This window comes from Vanrija pseudolonga, chromosome 2 (genome assembly GCF_020906515.1).
Source record: "Vanrija pseudolonga chromosome 2, complete sequence".
NCBI classification, from domain to species: Eukaryota; Fungi; Basidiomycota; class Tremellomycetes; order Trichosporonales; family Trichosporonaceae; genus Vanrija; species Vanrija pseudolonga.
The window spans coordinates 4,072,965-4,094,184 of NC_085850.1; the positions used below are offsets into that span (position 1 = coordinate 4,072,965).

Genomic DNA, 21,220 nt, shown 5'->3' on the forward strand with positions numbered 1-21,220 from the left:
CGCCTTTGCCACAGGTTCACATCACTTCTGAGCGATGCATGTCGCCTTCCATCACCAAATAATGCGTGATGCATGTAGACGGACACAATCCAGTAAAATAACTACCCAGGACCCAGCCTCGGGTAGGCTGTTGTTCGAGCGAAAAGTGTCGGAGGTGCCCAAACGGTGGCGGTGCCACATCACGGCCTGGGCGGGCGACTAGGGACGGCGCGTCGAGTCCCAGTCGGCCGCACGCCGTTCCCGGCAATCCACTCACTCTCTCCCCTCTCTTCTCCCCACCACCCATCCCACCACCACTCCCCACATACGCCTCTCATCTCCCTCTACACCACCACCATGAGCGCCCCAGCGACCAGCAAGCGCGCCCTCGAGTCGTCCTCGCCAGCCCTCGACGACCCCGATCCGCAGAAGAAGGTAGCCACTCTCTCCAGGGCAAGGCCAAGCTAACCCCTCCAGCGGCGCCTCGAACCTTCCCACGACCCGGAGGAGACGCTCAACCTCCTCCTCCCAGCCCTCGACACGGCCACACAGCTCAGCCGGCACACGGTCGAGGCGACCCGCGCCGCGCGGGACGCTTGGACCGAGGTGCTGGACACTGCGGACGAGGGCGACGACGTGTGCGCCCGCTTCCAGCGACTCCTGGTCGAGGCTCAGAAGCGGACGAGGCAAGCGAGGGACGCGGCGGACGGCTTGCTCGTCTCGTTGAAGGCGCACGAGCAGGGGTGTGGCACGACGCTCGGCGTGGCTACGGCCATACCCGAGGCTGTGCTGGTGGAGGAGGGCGCCGGCCCGGGGGATCCCGGATACGAGGCCGACTCGGAGGATATGTAGCTTCGAAGCGTCGGGGTATTGAGATTGGGAGGCAGGTTGTACTCTGGATGCATGTGTAGTCGTTGTTTGAGCAACTGGAAGGAGGCACACAAACTTTCCCGCACGCGCCCGCAGCGGCCGAGGCACCGACGCCGACCGCACACACGCGAAGCATTGGCCCGTCCCTTCCCCCGCCGGGGCGGAGCCTGGTGAACAGTCAGCAGAGGGGGCGCAAGTCGGCTGCCTAGTGTGAGGAGGGTACGTTGGAGTCGGTGTGGGTAGCACCCGGGCACGGTTGCGCGCGTCTCGTATCCCCCATCCCATCGCCTCACCATTCCGGATCCTCTCCCAACTCATCCCCCTTGCCACACCCATCCGGCCTCTCCCCTTCCTGGCCTTCCTCTCCCTCAACAGCATTCAAGAAGTCTCCACGCCCCTGCTATACCACCGAGCTCCCGGCGGCCGCTCTCCCTTCCAGAGCCCCAGCCCCGCCTCCGGCCGAGGGGGAGAAGCCCCAAAGTTAAGGACGACTGACTCCTAGACGACTGTGACGAGACGGGGACCGACGAGGGCGCGTTCCTCTGTCAGCTTAGAGCGAAGGGGGGGAAGGGGGAGAAGACCACGAAGGACGGCAAGGACGAAAGTCAACCATTGCCACTGGCTTTGAGGGGGGGGGGGGGGCTGGAGCGGACCCCTCCCCTGCCATGGGCGGGGGTGACGCCGAGGAGGAGGCCGCCTTTCCCCACGGCTGACCCGCGTTGCCTGTCCTCACGACGAACAAGGGAGAGAGTGGGGAGCGGTATTGGCAGCCGCAGGCTCGAATTCCATGGTGGTGAGCGATCGTTGCCGCGCTGGGTTTTGTTCGCGGTGAGGTCGACATGCCCTCGGGTCATCAAACCTGCACTCCCAGTCATCAAACTTGCCCCCAAGCTTGTCATTGTACACCCAGCAATATTCATGTATTTTTGCAAGCATTCTGCTCAGTGCATTGTGGCCAAATCACTCCCCGGTTGGTGGTGGTGTCGCACTGACGCGCCATTGTACACACTCATCCCCGTCATCCCAGCACTGCGTTTCGCCGTCCCCTGCGCGTCCTAGCCGCGTCCAGCCCGCCCCGTTCATAACCCATAAATACATCCCCCTCGCATCGTTCATGCACCGCTACCCACACCAAGCCTTCCACACCATAAAGCCAATACCACCGCCGCCAAACGCATCCGCCGCATCATACATACCACCTCGCCAGTTACCAACACACCCCCTCCCAAATGACAGACATCCAGGAACCAGCAGGCCCTCGCAACGACAAGACCACGAAGGAGGAAGAGGAGTGGGAGCTGGTCGAGGGCGCGTCGACGAGGGTTACTGGCCCGGCTGCTGCGGCGGCGGAAGAGAAGGACAAGGAGACAGAGAAGGAGGAGGAGAAACAGGAGAGCGAGGTGGGTTGTCCCTGGGCGCGCCCGGGACGCGCCGGCTGACACCCCCAGACCGACAAAGAACAGGCCGACACACCTCCCTACCCCCGCCGCCGGACCGAGGCAGACTGGGACCTTACGGGCGACTTCGCCGTCTCCGAGGCCGAGTACGTCGGCCAGCAGGAGCGCTCCCGGCTCAAGCGGTGGTGGAGCAAGGGCACCAAGAAGCTCCTGGGCAAAAAGGTGACCAAGGCTGTCGCCCCCCGACAGGACCCGCAGCCAGCAGCTACACGTGAAGTTGCTCATGTCCCCTCGGCTTCGGCTTCGGCATCGGCTTCTGCTTCGGCTTCGGTATCTCCCCCCTCCGCCAGGACGAGGCAGCCCCGCCGCATGCAGTGGAACGAGACGGGCGGGGACTGGAGCGACGTCGATGGCAACGAGGCACGCGAAGGCTCCGGCTCGGACTCGCAGCACGCGGGGGGCTGGCGAGGACAGCGTGGCGTCGAGGCTTCCAATGCCAAATCTGACGGCCCCACGGCCATCTAAAGTGTTCGTTTTGAACGTGAATTGTGCTGGCGGCGCTGACCCCTTGTGCAGCACCAACTCCCGTCAAGACCGACAGCTGTCCCCACTGACTGTAGCGCTTAAACGCATCCTCTTGTTCCCTCTAGCATATCTATACTGTACCCATACCCAATGCATTGATCCCAGTGTATACGACAGCCCGAGGCGTTCCGTTCGGATGATTCAACAACGTTGCCCGCCTCGTGTGTTGTGTGTGTGTGTTGTGTCCATCAGCGGCGCGGCGAGCTCGCCCGCCAACACACCCACAACACCCCGCTCGCTCGCGCCCTTACATACCGCCGGTTCTCATAATGTCTCCGTTCTCATCCTCTCTTCCTCTTCGTCTTCTACTATTAATCGTCCCCTCACACCCAGTCCCAGCCATGTCCAACCCGTTCCAGCCCATGGCCAGCCACTACGACCACGCGTACGCGCGCCTCTTCGACGACGAGGGCGACCGGCCCCCACCTCCGCAGCAGCCCAAGTCCACGTCGCGGAGGGGACGAAGTCACAAGGGCAAAGGAACGGCCGAGACCGAGGGGGAGGAGAAGCAGGAGACAACCGAAGCGGAGCCAGCGCGGGGCGAGGTGAGCCTCGTGTCGTGTCGATCACGCACTGACCCCACGCAGCAGCCCCGCCGCACCCCGCCCAAACACACGTCCCGGCAGCCCCAGCTCGCCGCGTGGACGTCGGTCGTCAAGGCCATCCTCGCCAAAGCCCGCGCCCCCGACGCACTCCTCGTCATGCAGCACATCTTCATGACTGTCGACCCGCTCGACCCGTCGTCCGTGCTCTTCTGCCACTGGGTTCTGATTGCGCAGGACAGGCGAGTTGATGGGCGCATGCAGATGCCGGAAGCATAGTAGGGTGCTCGCACTTCCGTTATACACATAGGATACTAGGACAATTGTATGGGTGTATGTAATGGTAGCGATTGTGAAAACGTGCCCTTGTGGCATGGGCCGGGGTTTGTGGCACTCGCCGCCTCCAGTCTCCCGGCGCCCATGGCTCCACCTCCAGCTGCAACCTCTCCTCCAGGTGCTGCGTTCAACTCGATGCCATGCGTGGTAATATGTACAAGAATGAAGTGTTGCTTTGGATGTGGTGTGCACGCCGGCGCGCCTACTCGAGCACCGGGACGGGGGGCTTGAACGCGCCGAAGCCCTTGGCCTCGTACAGCAAGTCAGTGCGGATGACGAGCTTGCCGCCACCCGCGCCGACAGCCGAGCCCTCGTGCAGGAGCGAACCCATCGTGTCGCCGTGTGCTGGGGAATGGGGTCAGCTCTGTCGTCTGCAACTGTTCGCGACTCACGGAAACACAGCACGGCGCCCTGAATCGGCCGCACGCTCGTCGCGTCCATGACCCCCATCTCGGACGAAGGGAGGAAGTACGTCGTGCTGCCCGTCCCCTCGGGTATGTCGCTGTTGAGGTACACGAGCAGCGTGTACCTGCTCCACAGGGGGTCGTCGGCAGGCTGCGAGTCGTGCAGGTACTCGCCCTCCGGCGAGAGCCCGGCGGCGGGCCACGCGCCGTCAATGTGCGGTCGGTACAGCTGGTTCTCGGTGTACTGGTACACCCTGAAGCGCTTGTTGAGTGCGCGCACGCGGCCGCCGCCTACGCCGTCGTGGATCTGCGCGTTCTGCGGCACAAAGTCCTTGATCTGCGAGTAGAAGTGGTCGTGAAACTGCTGGTCAGCGAGCCAGACAAAGTTGCGCGCGAGGATCTGAGCCCGGTTAGCTGCGCGTCTCCTCAACAGCTAAACCCACCGAGGTCTTTTGCAAAGCGCTCCCGTCCGCCGCCTGGTCCTTCTCGAACCCGATAGCAGTGGCCGCCTGGATGATCTGCAGACACTCCTCGGGCGTGAACACGTCGAGGACGATAAACGCCCCAGGCACGCCCGGCACGTCCATCTTGCTGGGCTTGCGGCGCGCTTCGGGCGGCGAGAGGGCGATCGCGCCGTCGACAGACGTGTACACTGTCGAGTCGTACAGGTTTGGCGGGCGGCGGTCCGCCGCCAGCACCTTGTGGCACGCCGAGAAGCCGGGGTACGGGGTGGGCGGTTCCGCGCCGCCCCAGAGCGTGCCGGCCTGCATCTTGTCCCAGATGGAGATCTCGCCTTCGACCGGCTCGCGCGCGCGCCAGAACTTGGGGTTCCGCACGTGGTCGCTCGCGTTGGCGCTCTCGCCCGCCGAGACGGCACCGCCAGAGCCGAGGTTGGCGATGCGCAGGATCATGTCGAGGCAGCGCAGCGCCTCGGGGTCGCCCGGCGTGCCGTCCGCATTGGACGTCGCGTCGCACTCTCGCACCCAGCGCTGCAGCGCGCCGAGCTTGGGCGGGAGGCGGCGCGTGTACATCTCGAACAGGAGCACCAGCGCGTCCGTGAAGCGGTAGTCGCGGAGCGCGGCCGAGATGCGGGACGTCAAGGAGGTGCCAAGCGTCGCGCCCTCCGCAAGCACGCGGTGCAGCTCGTACACTGACCGCTTGAGATCCTTCATCTCCTTGCCGGCCAGCGCGTCGGGGTTCTCGGCCAGCGTGCGGAGCGTGAAGACTGTCGTTTCGTGTTCCTCGGGGAGCACGAGCTCGTCCGAGCCGTCGGTGGGCGGGGTTGGCGCCTGGGCGGGGACGGCAGCGGTCTTGGGTGCCGCGCCGCCGTTATTCAGGCGGCGCTTCTTCTTTGCTTGTTCGGATCGCTTGCCCATGGTGTGTGATGTGAGTGAAGCGTCGTCGTCGTTGTTGGGAAAATTCGAGGTATTGAGTGGCAAAGTGGGAGGATCGCCGGAATGCTCGGCAACAACCAGACGGGAGCAAAATCTCTGCACTCCACACACTCCACCCCACCCCACCCACTCTCCTCGTCCTCCTTGCCTGTGGTGTGACTTGCATCTGCACAGTTACAAATACACTGTATGATATTGACCGAGCCATGTCGTGCTTGCCTGATGAATGATACTAGAACTAGAACTTTTGGGGGGCACCGTGTAGGACATCTAATGCCTCTCGACCCCTTGGCCGGGCCTACTCGGCGATACCCTTCGCGCCGAGGGGGAGCTTTCTATTACGTGGACAGGTCGTCGCATCATGCGGGCGCGCCAGTCTCGGGCAGCTGACCGCCTTGACGAATGAGAACCTCTGGGTGGGTGTCAACTGTGGAACCAGGGAGGGAGGCGTAGCTTGACTCACTGAAGAACTCGTACGACATCCATGAAATCGCGGTCGAAGGTGCCACGGTGAGGACGCGGGGGACCATGCCGCGGCGCAGACCACGCCATCCGTCGCGCTCAACGATGATGCGGAGCGCCTCGCCCATGCCTCTGGCGTTGCGTATCCTCTCGTCAGCCGAAGATCCGCGGGTCTGCAGGAGCGTCTTGGCGACGTCGAGGGGAGTCGTGACGGCGGCCGCGATACCACCGGCAATACCACCAGCAGTGACGTGGGTGATAGGCGAGTAGCCACCGCTGGGGTTGAACAGCGTCTTGAGCGACTCGTAGACGCTGAACTGAACGGCGGTGAAAGGAACGGTCATGGTGAGGGTCGTGGGGTACGAGACGTAGAATGCGGTCAGGCCCTCGGTGTGGTACACCGTCTTGGCGCACTGCCAGACGGAGCGGAATGGCGAGCCCTGGATCTGCATGCGCTGCTTGATCACTGCGGGTGTAAGCGCTGCACTACAACCGGCGGGCCGCCGCGCTCACCGTCAAAGGGGTTCATCAAAGCGTCCGAGGTGATGGTGGCCGAGGCACCCGCGAGCGCAGTACCCGCGACACCCTTCATGCCCTCGTCGTGTCCGCCAGCAATCTCCCTCACAAACTCGTACATGCCGAAGTGGGCGGCATGGGCGGGACCGGCGCCGAGGATGACGGACGCGACTCCGCGCCAGAGCGAGCGGACGCCCTCAGTCATGGACGCGAGGCGCAGGTGCTGCGTGAACGTCGTGACTGGTGCCCGAGCGGCAGCGGCAGCGGCACCCTCACCGGCAGCCTGCACCGAGACGGGTGCGAGGACCTGCATTCGGGTCTGGGGGGCGAAGTTAGCGAGTGATGATTAGGAGCGCGCGGAAAAAATGGTTCCGCGTGCGTTGAACCGGCAAGCGCTCGGCACGGCCGGGGCAGTGACAACATACCTTGATAGAGTCCACGGGGAAGATGGCAGCATGCTCCGAGATGCCAGCCTGGGAGTGTTAGCTCGTGGTTATGGCGACGAGATGGCGATGTGGAAGAACGAGCCCGGTGGTGGTCGGGGGTTGCGGGGAGGGCGAGCGAGCCCTAGTCGGGCAAGTTCCAACCGATGTGCCAGGCGATGTGCACCTGGACACGATGCTGCGGCAAAGGACCACGACACGACGACGACTTACCATGGCGCCCGCGATCATGTTGGTACCCCATCCGTATCCGAGCGGCAGGCTCTCATAGTCGTGCTCGTCCTCTTCCAGTGCCTCGAGCGCCGAGCTATGTGTTTGCGTGGGGTGCCCGAGGTGGGTCACGCCGTGGGGGTGGACGTGCAGCCGTCCAGAGGAGGAAGAGGTCGACGGAGCAGCCGAGTCGGTCATGGCTGCCGTCGTCAAGGATCCCACGATAACCTGCGGTGGCTGGAGGGACATGTCAGTATGTGCTGACGAGATGGCGAGTGGTGACGATGGGGGATGAAAAGTCGGCAAGGGAGCGAGCAAGCGCGATGAGCGGCAAGCACAAAGGTGAGGGATAAAAGCCTGCGTCTGTTTCTTTGGCAGCAAGTAGGCTTGGTGCTTGGCCTACCCGACCGATCAAGGCCGAGAGGGGAGCTCGGGTGGGTAGGGGGGGGGGGGCATTGCCTGGCGCAGATGCCAGAGGTCGAGGTTTGAGGAGGAGCGTCGGCCGATCGGAGCGAGGAGCTCGGTGAGTCACTTACCGTGGGGGGAGAGCTTTGGGCTTGTGCGTGAGGCCTAGTGGTCAATGATCTCGTCCGTGGCGCGTCGCTGTTGTTGTTGTTGCTGTTGTTGCTCGATGTTGCTTGATGCCCGACTTAAATGCCAGTCAGTGACGGGGTTTCGAGAAAAAGACGGAGGAAGGTCTCGGCGGGATGGTCGTTTCAAGTCTCGTTGGTCGGTTAACTCAAAGTAGCGGCGGCAGCCAAAGGAAGGTGGGTGACGGTGTCGCTGGCTACCACGACGGGACTATATTTTTTGAAAAGTCAGCCAGGCGGGCAGACGGCCAGACGGGGCTAATCGGGCCAAAATGCACTTTGCTTGTTATTCAGCCTATTCGCCCAGCCAAAAATCATTAGGAATGCCCTCGGGTCAACGGCGAGATGTGCATTGGACTGCCAGGCATGGACCCTATGCAAAGAGACGAGAGCCCTGCAGAAGACGACGCATGCTGCCTGCAGCTTTGCGCGCGAGAGGGGCAAAGAAAGGACCGAGGGCGACAAAGCAGAGTGCCCCCCCGCCGCCGGCACTTTCCACCTGCCCACATATCAGATAAGCCCCAGTGTCCCACCTCGCACGCCATCGGCACTGTCGGCGGAGGTTGCAGCATGCCTTGGTGGGCACTGGACACAGACATACACACACATACCGCACGCATGCACACACTACCAGATGCAGCTTGGTGTCACTGCGCATGTCGTCGTCGATGCCGCGCACTGACGCCAGCGCCCGCCAGCGCGCACCCACCCTCGGGCACGGCGCAGGCTTGGCCGCCGCCGAGGGAGGCTGTGGTCGGCCGAAGCAGGCGTGGCCGGTGGATGCGCATGGGCAGGCAGGTGTGCGCTGTGGCGCGCGCGCTGGCTGGGGTGCATGTCCCGTCCGACTGGCCATGCAGTCTGCCAAATCTGCTCGCTTGCCTCGGCGCCGCGGCGCTACTTGTTACACACAGTCGACGCGGGTTATCCGACCCCGTTCCGGACAAGGCGACGTCACAATGTGTAGCTCGTCGTCGCCACCCCCCTACCTTCTGCTACTCACTGATGCACGACGGCACGGTGATACAGTGATAAGCATCGCCACCACGAGCTCATCATCAGCCAGCCCGTGACAGTGGCGTCACGCAGCTCCGTATCTCGGCGATGTCGCGCGCGCCACGAGACGCGCTAGATCAGATATAACAACGCGACGAGCACGACAACAACCCCGACGATCCGTCCGACGACATTACAACTGGGGTTCCTGGGGTTCCTTCACCACACACCATGCCGCTCCACCCGCTCATAGCAGCAATCTTCACCGAAGCAGGGCACGACCCGTCCCTCCTGCCCCAGACGGCGACGGACATACTCCGCACCCCCAGCGGCGTGTTCTACACCAAAGTCGTCCGCGGGACAGCGGCAGCCCAAGCACGGGGCGAAGCGGCGTCCCTCGTCGCTATGGCGCGCGATGCACCTCCCGGGCTAGTGCCAACAGTGCTCGGGGTCAAGGAGGACAACGGCTCGCTCGCCATGGTCAGCAGCTACGTCGACGGCTCGCGCGCCCCCGACTTCCAGGCGCGTCTCGGCGCCGCCCTCGCCGCGATGCACGCGCCGGGCCGGAGCTCGCGCTACGGCTTTGACACGCCGACGCACTGCGGCGCCACGGAGCAGCGTAATGACTGGAATGAGAGCTGGGAGGCGTTCTTCCGGGACCAGCGGCTGGGCGACTTGGTACGGCGTCTCGGGGACGCAAGGATCAGCAACCTGTGGGAGGAGATGGTGGCGGGGTGGGTTGAAGCTGAGGCTTGAGGCGGCCGCTGACACCCCCACGCAGCGCCGTGCCCCTCCTCCTTGGCCACTTCTCACCCCCGCCCACGCCGGTCATACTCCACGGCGACCTGTGGTCCGGCAACGTCGCTGCGTCGCGGGATGGGATGCCGGTCATCTACGATCCCGCGAGTTACTACGGGCATGGGGAGGCGGATCTGGGGATCACGCACATGTTTGGCGGTGAGCGCGAGCGAGCGAGCGAGCACCTCCCCTTCAGCTGGCAGACGGCCAGGCCGGGACACCCTGCTAACCCTCGCCAGGCTTCACACCCGCCTTCTACGACGCATACCACGCCGTCCACCCCCGCTCAGCGCCATACTACGACCAACGACAGCAGCTGTACGAGCTGTACCACCACCTCAATGTGGGTCCAGCCAGCTCTGGCCAAGCTGACGGTGCAGCACGCGCTCATGTTTGGCGGTGGGTACGTTGGGTCTGCGGTGCGGATCATGCGCGGGCTCGTTGCTTGGGCCGAAGGGGTCGAGAAGGGGGCGTCGGGTGACTGACCGAGGCTGGCTTGCGGCGGCCTGCCCTTCAAAGCTCCGCAACAATGATAGGCGTAGAGGGCTTGATAACCACAGAGTTGTACATTAGAAGCAGTAGACGATGTCATCAGTGGAGGGACTGGGGCCCGGAAAGAATCAATCGGGTCGCCGACACGGTCCGTCTTCGAGCAAACACTGGCCGGGATACGCCCACTCCTCTCTCCACCCCACACCCACACGCCCACCCCCACCTGCCTATTTCTACTCCATGCATCTTATCATTTTTAACCCCATCCAAGCACGTGTTGTGCTTAGAGGGCCGAGGCACCGGTGATAATGTCGATAAGCTCGGTGGTAATGACGGCCTGGCGACCACGGTTGAACTGGAGCTGGAGCGAGGCCATCATGTCGTTGGCGTTGTTCGAGGCGTTCTCCATGGCAGTACGACGAGCGGAAATCTCGGCGGCGTGGCCCTCGACAAGGGCAGTGTAGATGCCGTTGGCGAGCGAGAACTCGGCGAGGTCCTTGGACACGTCCTCCTCCATCTCGTACTGCTGGAATCCGGGCGAGTTGCGGAGGGCCTCGGCCGAGGTGAGGGTGACAGTGTTGGCCTCGTACGAGAGGGCCGAGATGTAGTGGTTGGAGATGATGCGGATCTCGTCGTAGTCGGGGGTGACCTTGAGGATCTCGTCGGCAATGGCCGAGGCCTCGGCGAACGTGGGCACGTCCTTGCCGACACCGGCGAAGGTGACCTTGATCTGGTCGGCAGCGGTACGGCCGAGCTGGGCCTTGGGCTTGTCACCAACAATGGCGAGCTCTCCAGGCTGGGCAGCGAGCGCCTTCTTGGTGTAACGCGAGATCGAAGAGTGGATACCACCGCAAAGACCACCGTCCGACGAGACGGCGAGGTAGACAATCTTCTTGCCACCCTCGGCAGCGGCCTCCTCCTCGGCCGAAGTGTGGTTGTAGAGCTCTGCGGGGTGGTTAGGGGGTTGTTCGGGGTGTGTGAGGAGAGAGGTCGGTGGATCCGTGGACGGCTTCCGGTAATGACTTTCGTCATCGAGCAAGGTGGCTTCGAGGGCACTTCACAGTTCGCAATCTCTGTTGCGCGCGAGCAATGATCTGTGCTTGTAGGCGCATTGCCGTGAAGGACATGACTGATCCAATGGCCTACACGTTTGCTCGCCGCGCGCGCAAGCAAGAGACCACGATCCACGTCTCTTCGACCACCTCGGCACCTCCTCGATCCCCGCTCATTCAATCCTACGTACCGTTGTTGGCGGCACCGTACTTCTTGGCCTCCTTCATGGCACGCTCGGCACGGGTGAGCTTGGTCGAGGCGACGACCTTCATCGACTGGGTGTGGTGTCAACAGGGCATCCGACGGCGCAGTGTTAACCAGCAACCAACCTTGGTGATCTTCTCGATGTTGCGGACCGACTTGAGACTGCGCAAGGGGGTCAGTATGCATCCTAGGGTGGGTCCAGTGGCCTCCGACATCGATACACTCCAGCCTCGGCGACGTGTCGACCTGCGCGCCGAGTGCTGGAAGCGTAATGACGGCCGTTTAAAGGTTTGTCGGGAGGCCACGGACCCAACGACCGACGACGACGCACCGCTGGTCAATCTCCTTGAGGGTCGCCATGCCGGCCTGCTGCTGGCGGGCCACGCGGGCGACGGTGAGGGCGGGACGGACGCCACGGGTGAACATGGTTTTCGGAGTGGGAGGGGGGAGGGGGGGTGAGGAGGAGAGAGGAGAGAGTGGGGAGGTGAGCGTTCTAGGTGGTGATGAGATGGTTGGCGATGGGCGCGGCGCAGAGCGCGGAGTGGCAGGCAGGCAGGCAGGCAGCCAGCGGCCAGCGGCAGCCAACGAACCACGCTGCCGCCTCGAGCTCGATTCCGACCCGCCCCGTCGGTGAGTTACTGCTGTATGCTGGGGACAAAATGCTCCCGCTCGTCATACAAACGCAAAGAAGCCAGCCCTGGGTGACGAAGTTTAAAATGCCGCGTAGCGCCGCCCACTATAGAGCGTGTGGCAATTGGGTGAGGGGGACGGAACCTAATTGGGGTCATATTTCGAGTCCACTCTTTTGTACGGTGTGCCGCGTGCAGCGTGCAGGCGGCGTGCAGTACGAGAGCCGCTCGAGCAGCAGCAGTACGAGTTGCGACACTCGACGTGGTCATCATCTTCAACAACTACTCCAGGTCCATTGTATCGACGTAGATTACTGCATCGACACTCTCGACCAACGCTAAAAGAAAAACGGCTCAACACGACCCGAGCCGACTCGCACGACCCCCCTTCCCTCGACTCGCGTCGACCCCTAGACACCCCCACCTACCCCGCTCCAACCACAGTTCAAGAGTACGCCTTGCCCCGACCACCTCGCCACCCAGCCATGACCGCTAACATGACCGCAGTGGCCGACCCCGAGGTTGACCTTTTCGCCGGAATGAAGAAGAAGAAGAAAAAGGTTGTCGTCGCCGAGCTCGACGAGGCCCCCGTCGCTGCTGCCGTCGAGACGCCCGCCGCCCCCGCCGCCCCCAAGGCCGAGGAGCCCGTCGCTACCTCGTCGTCGACGCCCGAGCCTGCTGCTGAGGCTGCACCTGCCGAGGACGCTGGCGACCTGTTTGCCGACTTGAAGAAGAAGAAGAAGAAGAAAAAGGACATTCCTCTCGACCTCGAGTCGGCTGAGCCCGAGCCTTCTGCCGACGGCGACGTGCCCATCGTGAAGAAGAAGAAGAAAAAGCCCGCTGCCGACTTCGCCGCCGAGGTGAGTGTGTGGTGTTGTGCTGGGTAGCATTGGCAGGGACCTCGCCGTTGTTGGCGCGCACGATCTGTGCTCCGACGCGCGCGCGCGAGCGCTTGGCGCGAACAATGGTGATCGGCTTGTTCCACGCCACCCAGCACGCCCCTGCATCATCACACAATGACATGAACTAACATCCCCAAGCTCAACGAGCTCGACGCCGAGCGTGCTGCCGACGGTGCCGAGGGCGAGGAGTTTGGTGACGACGTTTTCAAGGCTGGTGACGGCGAGTCGGCCGAGACTGGCGGTGTCGACGCATGGGTTTCGGAGAACCGTGACCCCACGTACCCCGAGGTGAGCAGCTACGAGTTCCATGATTCCATGAGTTCCAGCTGACACACCCAGCTCCTTAAGCGCTTCTTCACCCTCCTCCACCTCAACAACCCCGAGCTCGCTGGCGAGAAGAGGAGGTACACGATCGTCCCGCCCCAGGTCGCGCGTGACGGCACAAAGAAGACCATGTTCGCCAACTTTGTCGACATCTGTCGCCGTATGCACCGTCAGCCCGAGCACGTCCTCGCCTTCCTGTACGCCGAATTGGGTACCCAGGGTTCGATGGACGGCAGCCAGCGCCTCATCCTCCGTGGTCGTTTCAACCAGAAGCAGATTGAGAACGTTCTCCGCAAGTACATTGTCGAGTACGTCACCTGCAAGATCTGCAAGTCGCCCGACACGCTCCTCGGCAAGGAGAACCGTCTCTACTTCCTCACCTGCGAGTCGTGCGGTTCCCGCCGGTCCGTCTCGGCCATCAAGGCCGGTTTCCTGGCCCAGGTCGGAAAGCGTCCCAAGGCCCCGTAAGCGGCCGTGGCCAGCAGTTATACATATGGAGGGGTTCGGTGCCGCGCCGCGCCGTGCCCACGAGAGAGGAGGACATCAGGCGCCGAGTGTATACTATGCATATCTGCACAAGCAGTGGAGTGGGGTGGTGGGGTGGGGTGTAGGTGGACTTGGGTCAATCCAGACGGCGGAGAGCTGCAGCCGCGACCACACCTTGGGGCCATTGATCAAGACTGACGTTCTCCGTCACCGGTTGTTCCGACTGTCCACTTCCTGCGCAACCGCTCGAACCCAGTACCATGCATTAAATTACAAACCCCGTCCCTAGCGCAAGTTCTTGAGGCGCTCAAACCGTGCCGCGAGCTCGTCGTCCTCGGTCGGCTTCTTGACGACGCGAATCTGCCCAGGAGGGGGCGGCGCGTCCTTCTTCTCAGCATCAGGCGACTTGAGGGGCGATGGTTCGCGCGCGGGCGCAGCGGGTGCAGGAACAGCAACCGCAGCGGCCTTGGGCTCGCTGTTGCTCTCCTTCGCGCCGCCGTCACCATCCCCGCTGCCCGCCTCATCGTCGGCACCCTCGCCGTCCCCCGCTTCCGCGCTGTCGTTCGGCAGCAAAGGCAGGTACGACACCCCGTAGCTGCTCGCAATCTCCGACAGGTACGCGTCGACCAGCTCGGCGCCCGGCGCGAAGACCTTGAGCTTGGACACGATGCGCGGCGGCACGCCGGGCGGCGAGGGGTTGTTGTCGCCTGGGAGGAGGGAGAGGGAGAAGTTGCGGCCGAACTGGGGGTGTCAGCTGGCCAGCCTTGACCCCAGCGACGACCGCACCCACCTTGTGCATGAGGATCTCGCGCAGGATGTGCAGCTCCTTGAGCTCGGTGCGCGGGGCCGCGTAGACGATGGCGCAGACCGCGTCCGAGATGGACGGCTCGGGGGTCTCGCTGCTGCGGGTGTGTGTGAGCTAAGCGAGCACCTCGTAACTCCAGCTGCACCACTTACACACTCGCGTCGAGCAGGCCAAAGCGCGCCTGCAGCGTCTCGGCGTACAGCTGCCGGGTTAGCTTGGCGTCCACGACTCACACCCACCTCCAACAGCTCGAGCAGCTCGACATAGATATCGTCCTGGATCAACCCCTCCACCCTCAGCTTGGCCGTCTCAATGCGCCCCTTCTGCACCAGGTCGGCAATGTCGCGGCGCGACTTCTTCGCGAGGGCATGTTTCTTCTCTTGGAGGGTGCGCAGGCGCTGGATCGAGAGCTTGATCTGGACCTGGGGGGGTGAGTGAGTGGGCTGCGGTGGCATGGTGGGCCAGCCGGGCTCACCTTTGTCCGCGCTGCGTTCCACGGGACCATGGTGCCGTGTGAGATGGGGGGTGGGGAGGAGGGAGCGAGGAGGGAGGATGTCTGACGACCTCGTCGTGGGTGATTGCGATGCGTCGATGCGGGGCTCGATTGCGACGTCACTCCACTCACAGGCAGGCAGCCCGGGGGCGGAAGCAAAATATCGGCAGTGGTCGGTCGTCGCGACCTCACCTCAGTTCAATGTTGTCCGTCTCGACCTCGACGAGCTCGACAACCGCCCACACACAATGTCGCAAACAAAGCACATCTACCGCTCCCTCCTGCGCGAGCTGCGCCTCAGCGTGGGTCCGCCCCCGCCGCAAGCTGTACTAACCCCCAGTCGAACCAGCCCAGGGCGAAGCGGAACCCCACCGTGGCGATCCATGTGCGCCAGCTCGTCGACAGCGCGCAGAGCAAGGAGCAGCTCGACCGGACGCTCGTTGAGGCGCGCGACTTTCTGCGCTCGTCGAGGATATATGATGTGCGTGGGTTGGCGGGCAGCTGGGTGCCATCGATCTTCGCCAGCTGCCTGAACCTGTTTCCGATGTACGCCCGCTCACACCCACCCCCAGGAACTCGTCAAGCGCTACAACCCCACACATGGCATGAGTCAGGACGAGCGCGTGCATGCCTCTGCTCGGCGGGTGGGACTGGACACTCCGCTCGAGTTCAAGAAGGAGGACGGGGAGAAGGAGTAGACCACAAGGGAGGAAGGGGAAGGAAGAAGAAGCACTGGGCCGCCCGAGTCACCTCGGGCCCCTCACACATTGCATGGGCATGCATCATCTTGATTTATGTGGAGGCGCGTGGGTTGTCTGTGGCTAGAGAACGACGATAAGCATCAGAGCCGCCGTTGTCGTTGTCTTTGTCGTCGTTGTCGTGCCGTGTCTTGTCTCGCGGCTCTGGCCGGCAAACGTCAGCACCACTTTGCGCCGCACACGCGCACCGATCGTCTCGGAAGTGGAATTTTGCGGCGCAAGATAAGGATCACCAACTTTTTCCCATCTCACTTCCATCTCGACCCGCATCAACCGCATCAGCAGCAAGCATCATGGCTCCTCCTATGTACGTGGGGGCGTGATCCGGGCGTGGAGGGCATTCTGTGCATACATATGCTCGACCCACGGCTGCGCCGCTCGTGCCGTCGTCGAGGAGCCAAGCTAACGCCCGCCCCAGGGTCCGCCTGTCGTACAACGACATCCACAAGGCTATCCAGGCGTCCGCGCCCAAGATCATCAAGGATTTTGGTGGGTACATGCGGTGTAGAGCTTCGATGTGCTTTACGGTGAAGCTCACACCCTGCCCCAGCCCCCGACCTCTTCATCGCCATCGGCGGCGGAGGCTTCATCCCCGCGCGTATCCTCCGCACGTTCTGCAAGACGACCGAGGACGGCAAGAAGCGCAACATTCCCATCCAGGCTGTCGGCTTGACGCTGTACGAGTCGCTCGGTGGTGTGAGTGGCGGCGTCGGTGCGCTTTCAGGCTGTGTGCTGACACTCCGTCAGATCGAGGAGCAGATCGGCAACGAGGTCGTCCGTGTCCAGTGGATCGACTTTAGCACCGTAAGTGACTTCTGCCAGACCGCGCTAACTCCCCAGCTCGGCTCCAAGCTCAAGCACGGCGGTCTTCTTGGCCGTCGTATCCTCGTCGTCGACGAGGTGGACGACACGCGCACCACCCTCGTGTAGGTGTCCCAATCCGCGCGCGACGAACCCACCTAACACCTCCCCCAGCTACACCATCCGCGAGCTCCAGAAGGACATCAACAAGCAGCTCGAGCTCGTCACCGACGTCGCCGAGCGCGAGCGTCTCCGCGAGGCGACCAAGCTTGCCATCTTTGTTGTCCACAACAAGTGCGTAGTGCGAGCGGGTTTCGAGCGGAGCAAGGCCAAACTGACACACTCGCAGGCTCAAGCCCAAGGCCGGCGAGGTCCCCGAGGGCGTGCAGTACTTCTCCGCCGTGGACACGCCCGACGTTTGGCTCGCGTACCCCTGGGAGTGTGAGGACGACATTGACGAGCACGACGCGCTGCGCGTCAACAACCCCAAGGTCGAGAACCTCTAAGTGGGGTACGACGGAGGTGGCCTGCCACCGCGGCCACACTTAGAGTGTATGATTATGCATATGCACATGCTTAGAGTGGGTGTGTTGGTGTCGGGCGGGGCCAAGGTTGCGTGTGTCGTGAGCTGCCTGTAGCTGCTGCTGTGGTCGTCGTCGTTGTGGTCGAACTGCGGAGCGATAATTTTCTTAACTTTGCGCCGAAAAGCATTACAAAATCGTCGTAATGCTCTGGCCTCCACTTTGCGGGGACCCCGCGTAACCCACCCAACACAACACGATCCAGTCACCAAGCCGTTGTTTGTTGACATCTCACCATCTCACTCAACATGGCGGCACTCGGGCGGCTGGGCACCGTCGCTCGGGTCAGAGCAATACCATCAGCCTCACGCCCCACTGCCCGCCGACACAAGTCGCACAAGCCCCTCGCCCCGCCGCCAACCAACACCGTCCAAGCCGAGCTTCGGCGGATAGGCGAGCTCCGCCGGCGCGCAGGGGCGGAGAACAGCCGTGTCGCCAAGGCGGCCTTGATCGCCGAGTACTCTGACCTTCGGGACCTCCTCGAGCTGTGCGTTGCGCCAGGCCAAGAGAATTCGCTAACGCCGGCGGCAGTGTGTACGACCCCTCCACGCGGTTCGGGGTCAAGTCGGGTACGGTGAAAGAGTTCCTCGGCGGACAGTGGGACGGCGACGCGCCGGCGTCGCTGAGCGAGCTGTTCCGCTCCATGGCGGCACGTGAAGCTGGCGATCCCAGCGCACGGGGCGCCGTGGCGAACTTCTGCGCCGCCCACGGGATAGTGGCCAACGGGCGGGTCGACGAGGCCCTGTGGGACGAGTTTGCGCGGCTGCTCGATCGGAACTTGAAAGCGGGCTTCAACCAGGCCTTTCTGTCCAAGGTGCCGTGGAAGGAAGACGGCAGGAAGAAGAAACGGGCAGTGACGCCGACGATAGTCCCGGCAACGGACGACGGCATCCCGCGCTTCTCGTGCGCGCTCGGCAAGCCGATCCATCCGCCCTTCGACGAGGTCTTCTCCCCGGGCGCGCGAGCCGCCAAGGTACACACGAGGTGGTTTGCGTCGCGCAAGCTCGACGGCGTGCGGTGCCTCGCGCTTGTGGACGTGCGCGTGTCGACCCGGCGCGCAGAAGTGCTCGACGTGCGGTTCGTCTCGCGGTCCGGAAACGAGTTCACGTCGCTCGGCCTGCTCAGGGAGCAGCTGATGGTGCTCGGTGACGTGCCGGGATTCCGGAAGTTGGTCAACCGGGATACGGCGTTGCGGACGGAATCTGGCGGGGAGGTCAAGCGCCTCGTGCTTGATGGCGAGGTGGCCCTCATGCGCGACAAGACGCCCGAGGAGGCGCAGAGCAGCGGCGGCGACTGGGCGACGCCGGCTATGCCAGGCGACGGCGTTGAAGACTTCAACGAGACCGTGTCGTGGGTGCGCAGGCTGCGCGACCAGGTACCCGACCCGCGCTTCTTCCTCTTCGACGTGTTGACCTGGAGCGAGGTTGCGTCCGGCCAGGGGGAGCGTGTGTTCTCCAAGCGGACGGCGGAGGCCGAGGCGCTGGCGGTCGGCCTGGCGGAGGTGCTTAAGACGAAAGGCGTCGATACGCCGTTCGTGCGTGCTCTGCGCCAGAGGGAGGTGACGGCCCGCGCCGAGGTCGAGGATTTCGTCGAGCGCGCCACGAGGGAGGGGTGGGAGGGGATCATCCTCCGTGCTGATAGGGGATACAAGGGCAAGCGGATGTGAGTCACGACGTGCGCGTATAGTAGGAGGGAGCTGACCCACTGCCCCAGTGCCGACATCTACAAGTGCAAGCGGTGGCAGGACGCAGAGTACACCGTCGAATCCGTCGACACGTCGCGTCAGCGCCTATCAGTGGACGGGGTATACGGCGAGCACGACGCCTGCGCGAACGTGTGGATCACGCATGAGGGCGTGCGGGTCAGCGTCGGGACGGGGTTCACGACTGAGCAGCGGCTGCGGTACGGCCGGCATCCCGAGGACATTGTGAGTGGGCGACAGTGGCTGGGCTGACGAGCGTAGATTGGAAAGCAGATCACGGTCGAGTTTTTCACCGAGTCGTCTGGCGGGGGGAGGGGCAAGGAGGAGAAGAGTTTGCGATTTCCGCGCGTTAAGGCTGTGTGGGAGGAGGGCAAGCGCAGGATTTGAGGAAGAGGGGTCGAGCTGCCAGCTGTATCTGTACCATTACCGACATACTGTGCCACTACAGTGCCCACCCCACTCATGTACAAATAACACCACATATACATCGGGGCCCACGGAGTGGTGAATAGAAGTACAGCTACAGGTCGCTCGTGTGTGTGCGACAAATTACACGCCTCACGCCTCACGTAGAGAACGACGCCCGGCCCGACGGCTTGCGCTGCAGGCCCTCGCCTCCAAACGAGTCGAGGCGGATAACGTCCTTGTTCTTCTCTTTGCGCTCGAGCTGGCCCGAGCTAGGCCCGTCGACAGGCACGAGCTTGAGCCCCGTCTCGGCGACGGTCGGGCTAGCGGTGCGGCTGAGGGCGAGGTTGAGCGCCGCGAGGCCGTCGTCGCTGATCGAGCCGGAGGGCGTGCGCGTCATGCTTGGCCGGCGGGGCGAGTCGCGGGGCGGCGTGTGCACGGGCACGTTGTTGAGCTTTGTAGGGTCGATGGGCGGCGTCGAGGGCACCGACGGGGGCGCGGAGGACGCGAACGACGGCGAGGTCGAGAAGCCCGAGCCTGAGGAGCCGGGGAAACTCGCCGAGGAGGGGTACGACGACGCGACGGAAGGGTACGGCGCGTTGGGGAGCGCGGAGGCGTCGACAAACTCGGGGTGCAGACCCGCGAGCGGGCTGCTTGGTCGCGAGCCCGAGCCGCCGTCGAGCCACCACGTGCGGGACGGTAACTTGATGTTCATGGCGCGCAGGCGCTGTGTTGGCGAGTCGGGCGTTGGCTGGGGGCGCGGGTAGAGCGCGGTAGGAGACGCGGGTGGCGACGTCGAGCTGGCGGTAGCGGCGGCGGCGTGGTGCTGGTCGCCGAGGTGCGGGTGCCAGTGCGCCGGGTGGTCGAGGTAAAGTACTTGCGCGTCGGGGTCATGCTCGTCGGTGTAAGCGTCGGCGTCAGCAACGTCGGCCGGAGCTTGGGCCGGGACACGCTGTTGTCCGTTGTTGTCGGTCGGGGAACGGCCAAGTGGTGGTGGTGGCGAGAAGGCCGAGCGCGCGCGCACCTGATCGCCGCCAACCGTGTCGGCCATTGCGTGAGGGTGTCGTCGGTATTTGGTGGGTGTGAAAAGGAAGGAGAAGGAGTGTGAAAGGAAGAGAGAGAGAGAGAGAGAGAGTAAAAGTTGGAGCGCGAGCAATGTCAATAAACCGCGCTTGGACCCAAGCCAGGCAGGCGGCGACGACGGCAGCAGCGGGTGGCGAGTGGCGAGTGGCGGCCGGCCGGCGGGGCTGGTGGTGGTGAGGCATGTGGGCATAGGCGGCACGCCGGCGCGTGTCCTCGGGGGCACAGCCTCTCTCGGGGGGCCCAGTTGAGGCTCAATATACCCCTGTGGCCCATTGTGTGCATGCATACAGGCCGCGGCCACGACACGGTGCCCGCCCAACACGCCCATTGTTGTTGGTTGATTAGCACGCAAAGGCAGGGGCATCGGGGGATCAAGTACGTCGTCCGATCCGCGCAGCTGCCGCCATGGGAGCGGCCAAGCACTTACGTTTCAGAGGCGGGGTGGTACTGCAACTGGCAATCTGGGCATGTGTTGGCCGCAAGAGCTGGGACAATGTAGTCATGTCTGTCTGTGCGAGACGCGCGGCGCGGCGCCGAGCGGGGCAATGTGGCGCCGGGCGGTGGCGTGGCCTCGCCGAGCCGATCTCGCCGGAGGCGCCGGGGCTGTGCTGGTCACGGAGGGGGGCGGTGGAAGGGCGTTTCAAGTCTGAGATGGGGCACGTGTGCTCGGGCGGGGATTCAAGCCGTGTCGCGGCGAGGGTGACGAGGGCGAGGGCTGGTGCTGGTATGCTGGAGGAGACACACACGCGGCGTCGGTGCTGAGACATTTGTTGTCCAGGTTTCGACACGACTCGCCCATCCCTGCATCTGCGTGCGTCCTGTACAAAATCTGACTGACGTCCTGGCCCATCACTAACATGCACGCCTGCTCACTGCACTGCACGCACGCCCCATGGACGAAATGTTGTTGACGCCAGCGATGGCCTATTTCGCCACTGCTGCCTGACGCACGGCGCCCGAATGCCGGTATCCGGCCATGTCCG

At 63.6% G+C, this 21,220-nt stretch overlaps 13 protein-coding genes across 13 annotated transcripts; 8 read left to right on the forward strand and 5 right to left on the reverse strand.

Annotated features, from left to right (window-relative positions):
* Nucleotides 1-336: 336 nt before the first annotated feature.
* LOC62_02G003314 (uncharacterized protein) lies at nucleotides 337-831 on the forward strand (the record flags this gene model as incomplete). Its single annotated transcript, XM_062769846.1, has 2 exons — nucleotides 337-414; nucleotides 457-831. The coding sequence occupies 2 exons, from the start codon at nucleotides 337-339 to the stop codon at nucleotides 829-831; spliced, it is 453 nt and encodes a 150-aa protein (XP_062625830.1).
* Nucleotides 832-2,078: 1,247 nt separating this feature from the next.
* Nucleotides 2,079-2,771, forward strand: LOC62_02G003315 (uncharacterized protein; the record flags this gene model as incomplete). Its single annotated transcript, XM_062769847.1, has 2 exons — nucleotides 2,079-2,249; nucleotides 2,298-2,771. The coding sequence occupies 2 exons, from the start codon at nucleotides 2,079-2,081 to the stop codon at nucleotides 2,769-2,771; spliced, it is 645 nt and encodes a 214-aa protein (XP_062625831.1).
* Nucleotides 2,772-3,172: 401 nt separating this feature from the next.
* LOC62_02G003316 (uncharacterized protein) lies at nucleotides 3,173-3,652 on the forward strand (the record flags this gene model as incomplete). The annotated part of the gene is made up of 2 exons (XM_062769848.1): nucleotides 3,173-3,376; nucleotides 3,419-3,652. 2 exons carry the CDS (start codon nucleotides 3,173-3,175, stop codon nucleotides 3,650-3,652), a joined length of 438 nt encoding a protein of 145 aa, XP_062625832.1.
* Nucleotides 3,653-3,666: 14 nt separating this feature from the next.
* Nucleotides 3,667-5,512, reverse strand: LOC62_02G003317 (uncharacterized protein). The gene is made up of 3 exons (XM_062769849.1): nucleotides 4,557-5,512; nucleotides 4,102-4,513; nucleotides 3,667-4,054 (listed from the first exon to the last, which is right to left on the reverse strand). Exons 1-3 carry the CDS (start codon nucleotides 5,487-5,489, stop codon nucleotides 3,912-3,914), a joined length of 1,488 nt encoding a protein of 495 aa, XP_062625833.1. The 5' UTR covers nucleotides 5,490-5,512; the 3' UTR covers nucleotides 3,667-3,911.
* A 141-nt stretch (nucleotides 5,513-5,653) lies between these two features.
* On the reverse strand, nucleotides 5,654-7,851 carry SPAC8C9.12c (putative mitochondrial carrierc). The gene is made up of 6 exons (XM_062769850.1): nucleotides 7,675-7,851; nucleotides 7,142-7,375; nucleotides 6,911-6,958; nucleotides 6,483-6,804; nucleotides 5,971-6,435; nucleotides 5,654-5,919 (listed from the first exon to the last, which is right to left on the reverse strand). Exons 2-6 carry the CDS (start codon nucleotides 7,334-7,336, stop codon nucleotides 5,867-5,869), a joined length of 1,083 nt encoding a protein of 360 aa, XP_062625834.1. The 5' UTR covers nucleotides 7,337-7,375; nucleotides 7,675-7,851; the 3' UTR covers nucleotides 5,654-5,866.
* Nucleotides 7,852-8,680: 829 nt separating this feature from the next.
* FN3KRP (Ketosamine-3-kinase) lies at nucleotides 8,681-10,255 on the forward strand. Its single transcript, XM_062769851.1, has 4 exons — nucleotides 8,681-9,455; nucleotides 9,503-9,678; nucleotides 9,759-9,862; nucleotides 9,900-10,255. Exons 1-4 carry the CDS (start codon nucleotides 8,953-8,955, stop codon nucleotides 10,002-10,004), a joined length of 888 nt encoding a protein of 295 aa, XP_062625835.1. The 5' UTR covers nucleotides 8,681-8,952; the 3' UTR covers nucleotides 10,005-10,255.
* Nucleotides 10,248-11,758, reverse strand: ATP3 (ATP synthase subunit gamma, mitochondrial). Its single transcript, XM_062769852.1, has 4 exons — nucleotides 11,600-11,758; nucleotides 11,394-11,430; nucleotides 11,255-11,339; nucleotides 10,248-10,956 (listed from the first exon to the last, which is right to left on the reverse strand). Exons 1-4 carry the CDS (start codon nucleotides 11,692-11,694, stop codon nucleotides 10,295-10,297), a joined length of 879 nt encoding a protein of 292 aa, XP_062625836.1. The 5' UTR covers nucleotides 11,695-11,758; the 3' UTR covers nucleotides 10,248-10,294.
* A 395-nt stretch (nucleotides 11,759-12,153) lies between these two features.
* On the forward strand, nucleotides 12,154-13,705 carry tif212 (putative eukaryotic translation initiation factor 2 subunit beta). The gene is made up of 4 exons (XM_062769853.1): nucleotides 12,154-12,348; nucleotides 12,405-12,757; nucleotides 12,938-13,087; nucleotides 13,139-13,705. Coding segments are annotated over exons 1-4 (957 nt in total). The 5' UTR covers nucleotides 12,154-12,347; the 3' UTR covers nucleotides 13,592-13,705.
* A 112-nt stretch (nucleotides 13,706-13,817) lies between these two features.
* IST1 (Vacuolar protein sorting-associated protein IST1) lies at nucleotides 13,818-14,980 on the reverse strand. The gene is made up of 5 exons (XM_062769854.1): nucleotides 14,890-14,980; nucleotides 14,654-14,836; nucleotides 14,567-14,616; nucleotides 14,400-14,511; nucleotides 13,818-14,350 (listed from the first exon to the last, which is right to left on the reverse strand). The coding sequence occupies exons 1-5, from the start codon at nucleotides 14,917-14,919 to the stop codon at nucleotides 13,895-13,897; spliced, it is 831 nt and encodes a 276-aa protein (XP_062625838.1). The 5' UTR covers nucleotides 14,920-14,980; the 3' UTR covers nucleotides 13,818-13,894.
* A 151-nt stretch (nucleotides 14,981-15,131) lies between these two features.
* On the forward strand, nucleotides 15,132-15,710 carry FMC1 (ATP synthase assembly factor FMC1, mitochondrial). Its single transcript, XM_062769855.1, has 3 exons — nucleotides 15,132-15,209; nucleotides 15,248-15,388; nucleotides 15,480-15,710. Exons 1-3 carry the CDS (start codon nucleotides 15,156-15,158, stop codon nucleotides 15,603-15,605), a joined length of 321 nt encoding a protein of 106 aa, XP_062625839.1. The 5' UTR covers nucleotides 15,132-15,155; the 3' UTR covers nucleotides 15,606-15,710.
* Nucleotides 15,711-15,920: 210 nt separating this feature from the next.
* On the forward strand, nucleotides 15,921-17,052 carry XPT1_0 (Xanthine phosphoribosyltransferase 1). The gene is made up of 6 exons (XM_062769856.1): nucleotides 15,921-15,972; nucleotides 16,084-16,154; nucleotides 16,216-16,361; nucleotides 16,413-16,591; nucleotides 16,641-16,760; nucleotides 16,816-17,052. The coding sequence occupies exons 1-6, from the start codon at nucleotides 15,959-15,961 to the stop codon at nucleotides 16,970-16,972; spliced, it is 687 nt and encodes a 228-aa protein (XP_062625840.1). The 5' UTR covers nucleotides 15,921-15,958; the 3' UTR covers nucleotides 16,973-17,052.
* A 243-nt stretch (nucleotides 17,053-17,295) lies between these two features.
* Nucleotides 17,296-19,136, forward strand: LOC62_02G003325 (uncharacterized protein; the record flags this gene model as incomplete). The annotated part of the gene is made up of 4 exons (XM_062769857.1): nucleotides 17,296-17,534; nucleotides 17,579-18,709; nucleotides 18,761-18,974; nucleotides 19,011-19,136. 4 exons carry the CDS (start codon nucleotides 17,296-17,298, stop codon nucleotides 19,134-19,136), a joined length of 1,710 nt encoding a protein of 569 aa, XP_062625841.1.
* Nucleotides 19,137-19,314: 178 nt separating this feature from the next.
* Nucleotides 19,315-20,205, reverse strand: LOC62_02G003326 (uncharacterized protein; the record flags this gene model as incomplete). The annotated part of the gene is made up of 1 exon (XM_062769858.1): nucleotides 19,315-20,205. The coding sequence occupies one exon, from the start codon at nucleotides 20,203-20,205 to the stop codon at nucleotides 19,315-19,317; it is 891 nt and encodes a 296-aa protein (XP_062625842.1).
* Nucleotides 20,206-21,220: the final 1,015 nt, after the last annotated feature.

Bases quoted from the DNA above. Each gene is read 5' to 3' on its own strand.
- IST1 (XM_062769854.1), bottom strand. From the start codon at position 14,919: ATGGTCCCGTGGAACGCAGCGCGGACAAAG. The intron at 14,837-14,889 runs GTGAGCCCGGCT...TCACCCCCCCAG, and splicing joins GGAACGCAGCGCGGACAAAG to GTCCAGATCAAGCTCTCGAT. The intron at 14,617-14,653 runs GTGGGTGTGAGT...CTAACCCGGCAG, and splicing joins AGCTGCTCGAGCTGTTGGAG to CTGTACGCCGAGACGCTGCA.
- FMC1 (XM_062769855.1), top strand. From the start codon at position 15,156: ATGTCGCAAACAAAGCACATCTACCGCTCCCTCCTGCGCGAGCTGCGC. The intron at 15,210-15,247 runs GTGGGTCCGCCC...ACTAACCCCCAG, and splicing joins TGCGCGAGCTGCGCCTCAGC to TCGAACCAGCCCAGGGCGAA. The intron at 15,389-15,479 runs GTGCGTGGGTTG...ACCCACCCCCAG, and splicing joins GCTCGTCGAGGATATATGAT to GAACTCGTCAAGCGCTACAA.
- LOC62_02G003317 (XM_062769849.1), bottom strand. From the start codon at position 5,489: ATGGGCAAGCGATCCGAACAAGCAAAGAAGAAGCGCCGCCTGAATAAC. The intron at 4,514-4,556 runs GTGGGTTTAGCT...AACCGGGCTCAG, and splicing joins GCGCTTTGCAAAAGACCTCG to ATCCTCGCGCGCAACTTTGT. The intron at 4,055-4,101 runs GTGAGTCGCGAA...CCCATTCCCCAG, and splicing joins GGGCGCCGTGCTGTGTTTCC to CACACGGCGACACGATGGGT.
- SPAC8C9.12c (XM_062769850.1), bottom strand. From the start codon at position 7,336: ATGACCGACTCGGCTGCTCCGTCGACCTCTTCCTCCTCTGGACGGCTG. The intron at 6,805-6,910 runs GTATGTTGTCAC...TTCGCCCCCCAG, and splicing joins TCCCCGTGGACTCTATCAAG to ACCCGAATGCAGGTCCTCGC. The intron at 5,920-5,970 runs GTGAGTCAAGCT...ACACCCACCCAG, and splicing joins GATGTCGTACGAGTTCTTCA to AGGTTCTCATTCGTCAAGGC.
- XPT1_0 (XM_062769856.1), top strand. The intron at 16,592-16,640 runs GTAGGTGTCCCA...CACCTCCCCCAG, and splicing joins GACACGCGCACCACCCTCGT to CTACACCATCCGCGAGCTCC. The intron at 16,761-16,815 runs GTGCGTAGTGCG...ACACACTCGCAG, and splicing joins ATCTTTGTTGTCCACAACAA to GCTCAAGCCCAAGGCCGGCG.
- tif212 (XM_062769853.1), top strand. The intron at 12,758-12,937 runs GTGAGTGTGTGG...AACATCCCCAAG, and splicing joins CTGCCGACTTCGCCGCCGAG to CTCAACGAGCTCGACGCCGA. The intron at 13,088-13,138 runs GTGAGCAGCTAC...TGACACACCCAG, and splicing joins GTGACCCCACGTACCCCGAG to CTCCTTAAGCGCTTCTTCAC.
- FN3KRP (XM_062769851.1), top strand. From the start codon at position 8,953: ATGCCGCTCCACCCGCTCATAGCAGCAATCTTCACCGAAGCAGGGCAC. The intron at 9,456-9,502 runs GTGGGTTGAAGC...ACCCCCACGCAG, and splicing joins TGGGAGGAGATGGTGGCGGG to CGCCGTGCCCCTCCTCCTTG. The intron at 9,679-9,758 runs GTGAGCGCGAGC...AACCCTCGCCAG, and splicing joins GATCACGCACATGTTTGGCG to GCTTCACACCCGCCTTCTAC.
- ATP3 (XM_062769852.1), bottom strand. From the start codon at position 11,694: ATGTTCACCCGTGGCGTCCGTCCCGCCCTCACCGTCGCCCGCGTGGCC. The intron at 11,340-11,393 runs GTTGGTTGCTGG...CACCACACCCAG, and splicing joins ACATCGAGAAGATCACCAAG to TCGATGAAGGTCGTCGCCTC. The intron at 10,957-11,254 runs GTACGTAGGATT...ACCACCCCGCAG, and splicing joins GTACGGTGCCGCCAACAACG to AGCTCTACAACCACACTTCG.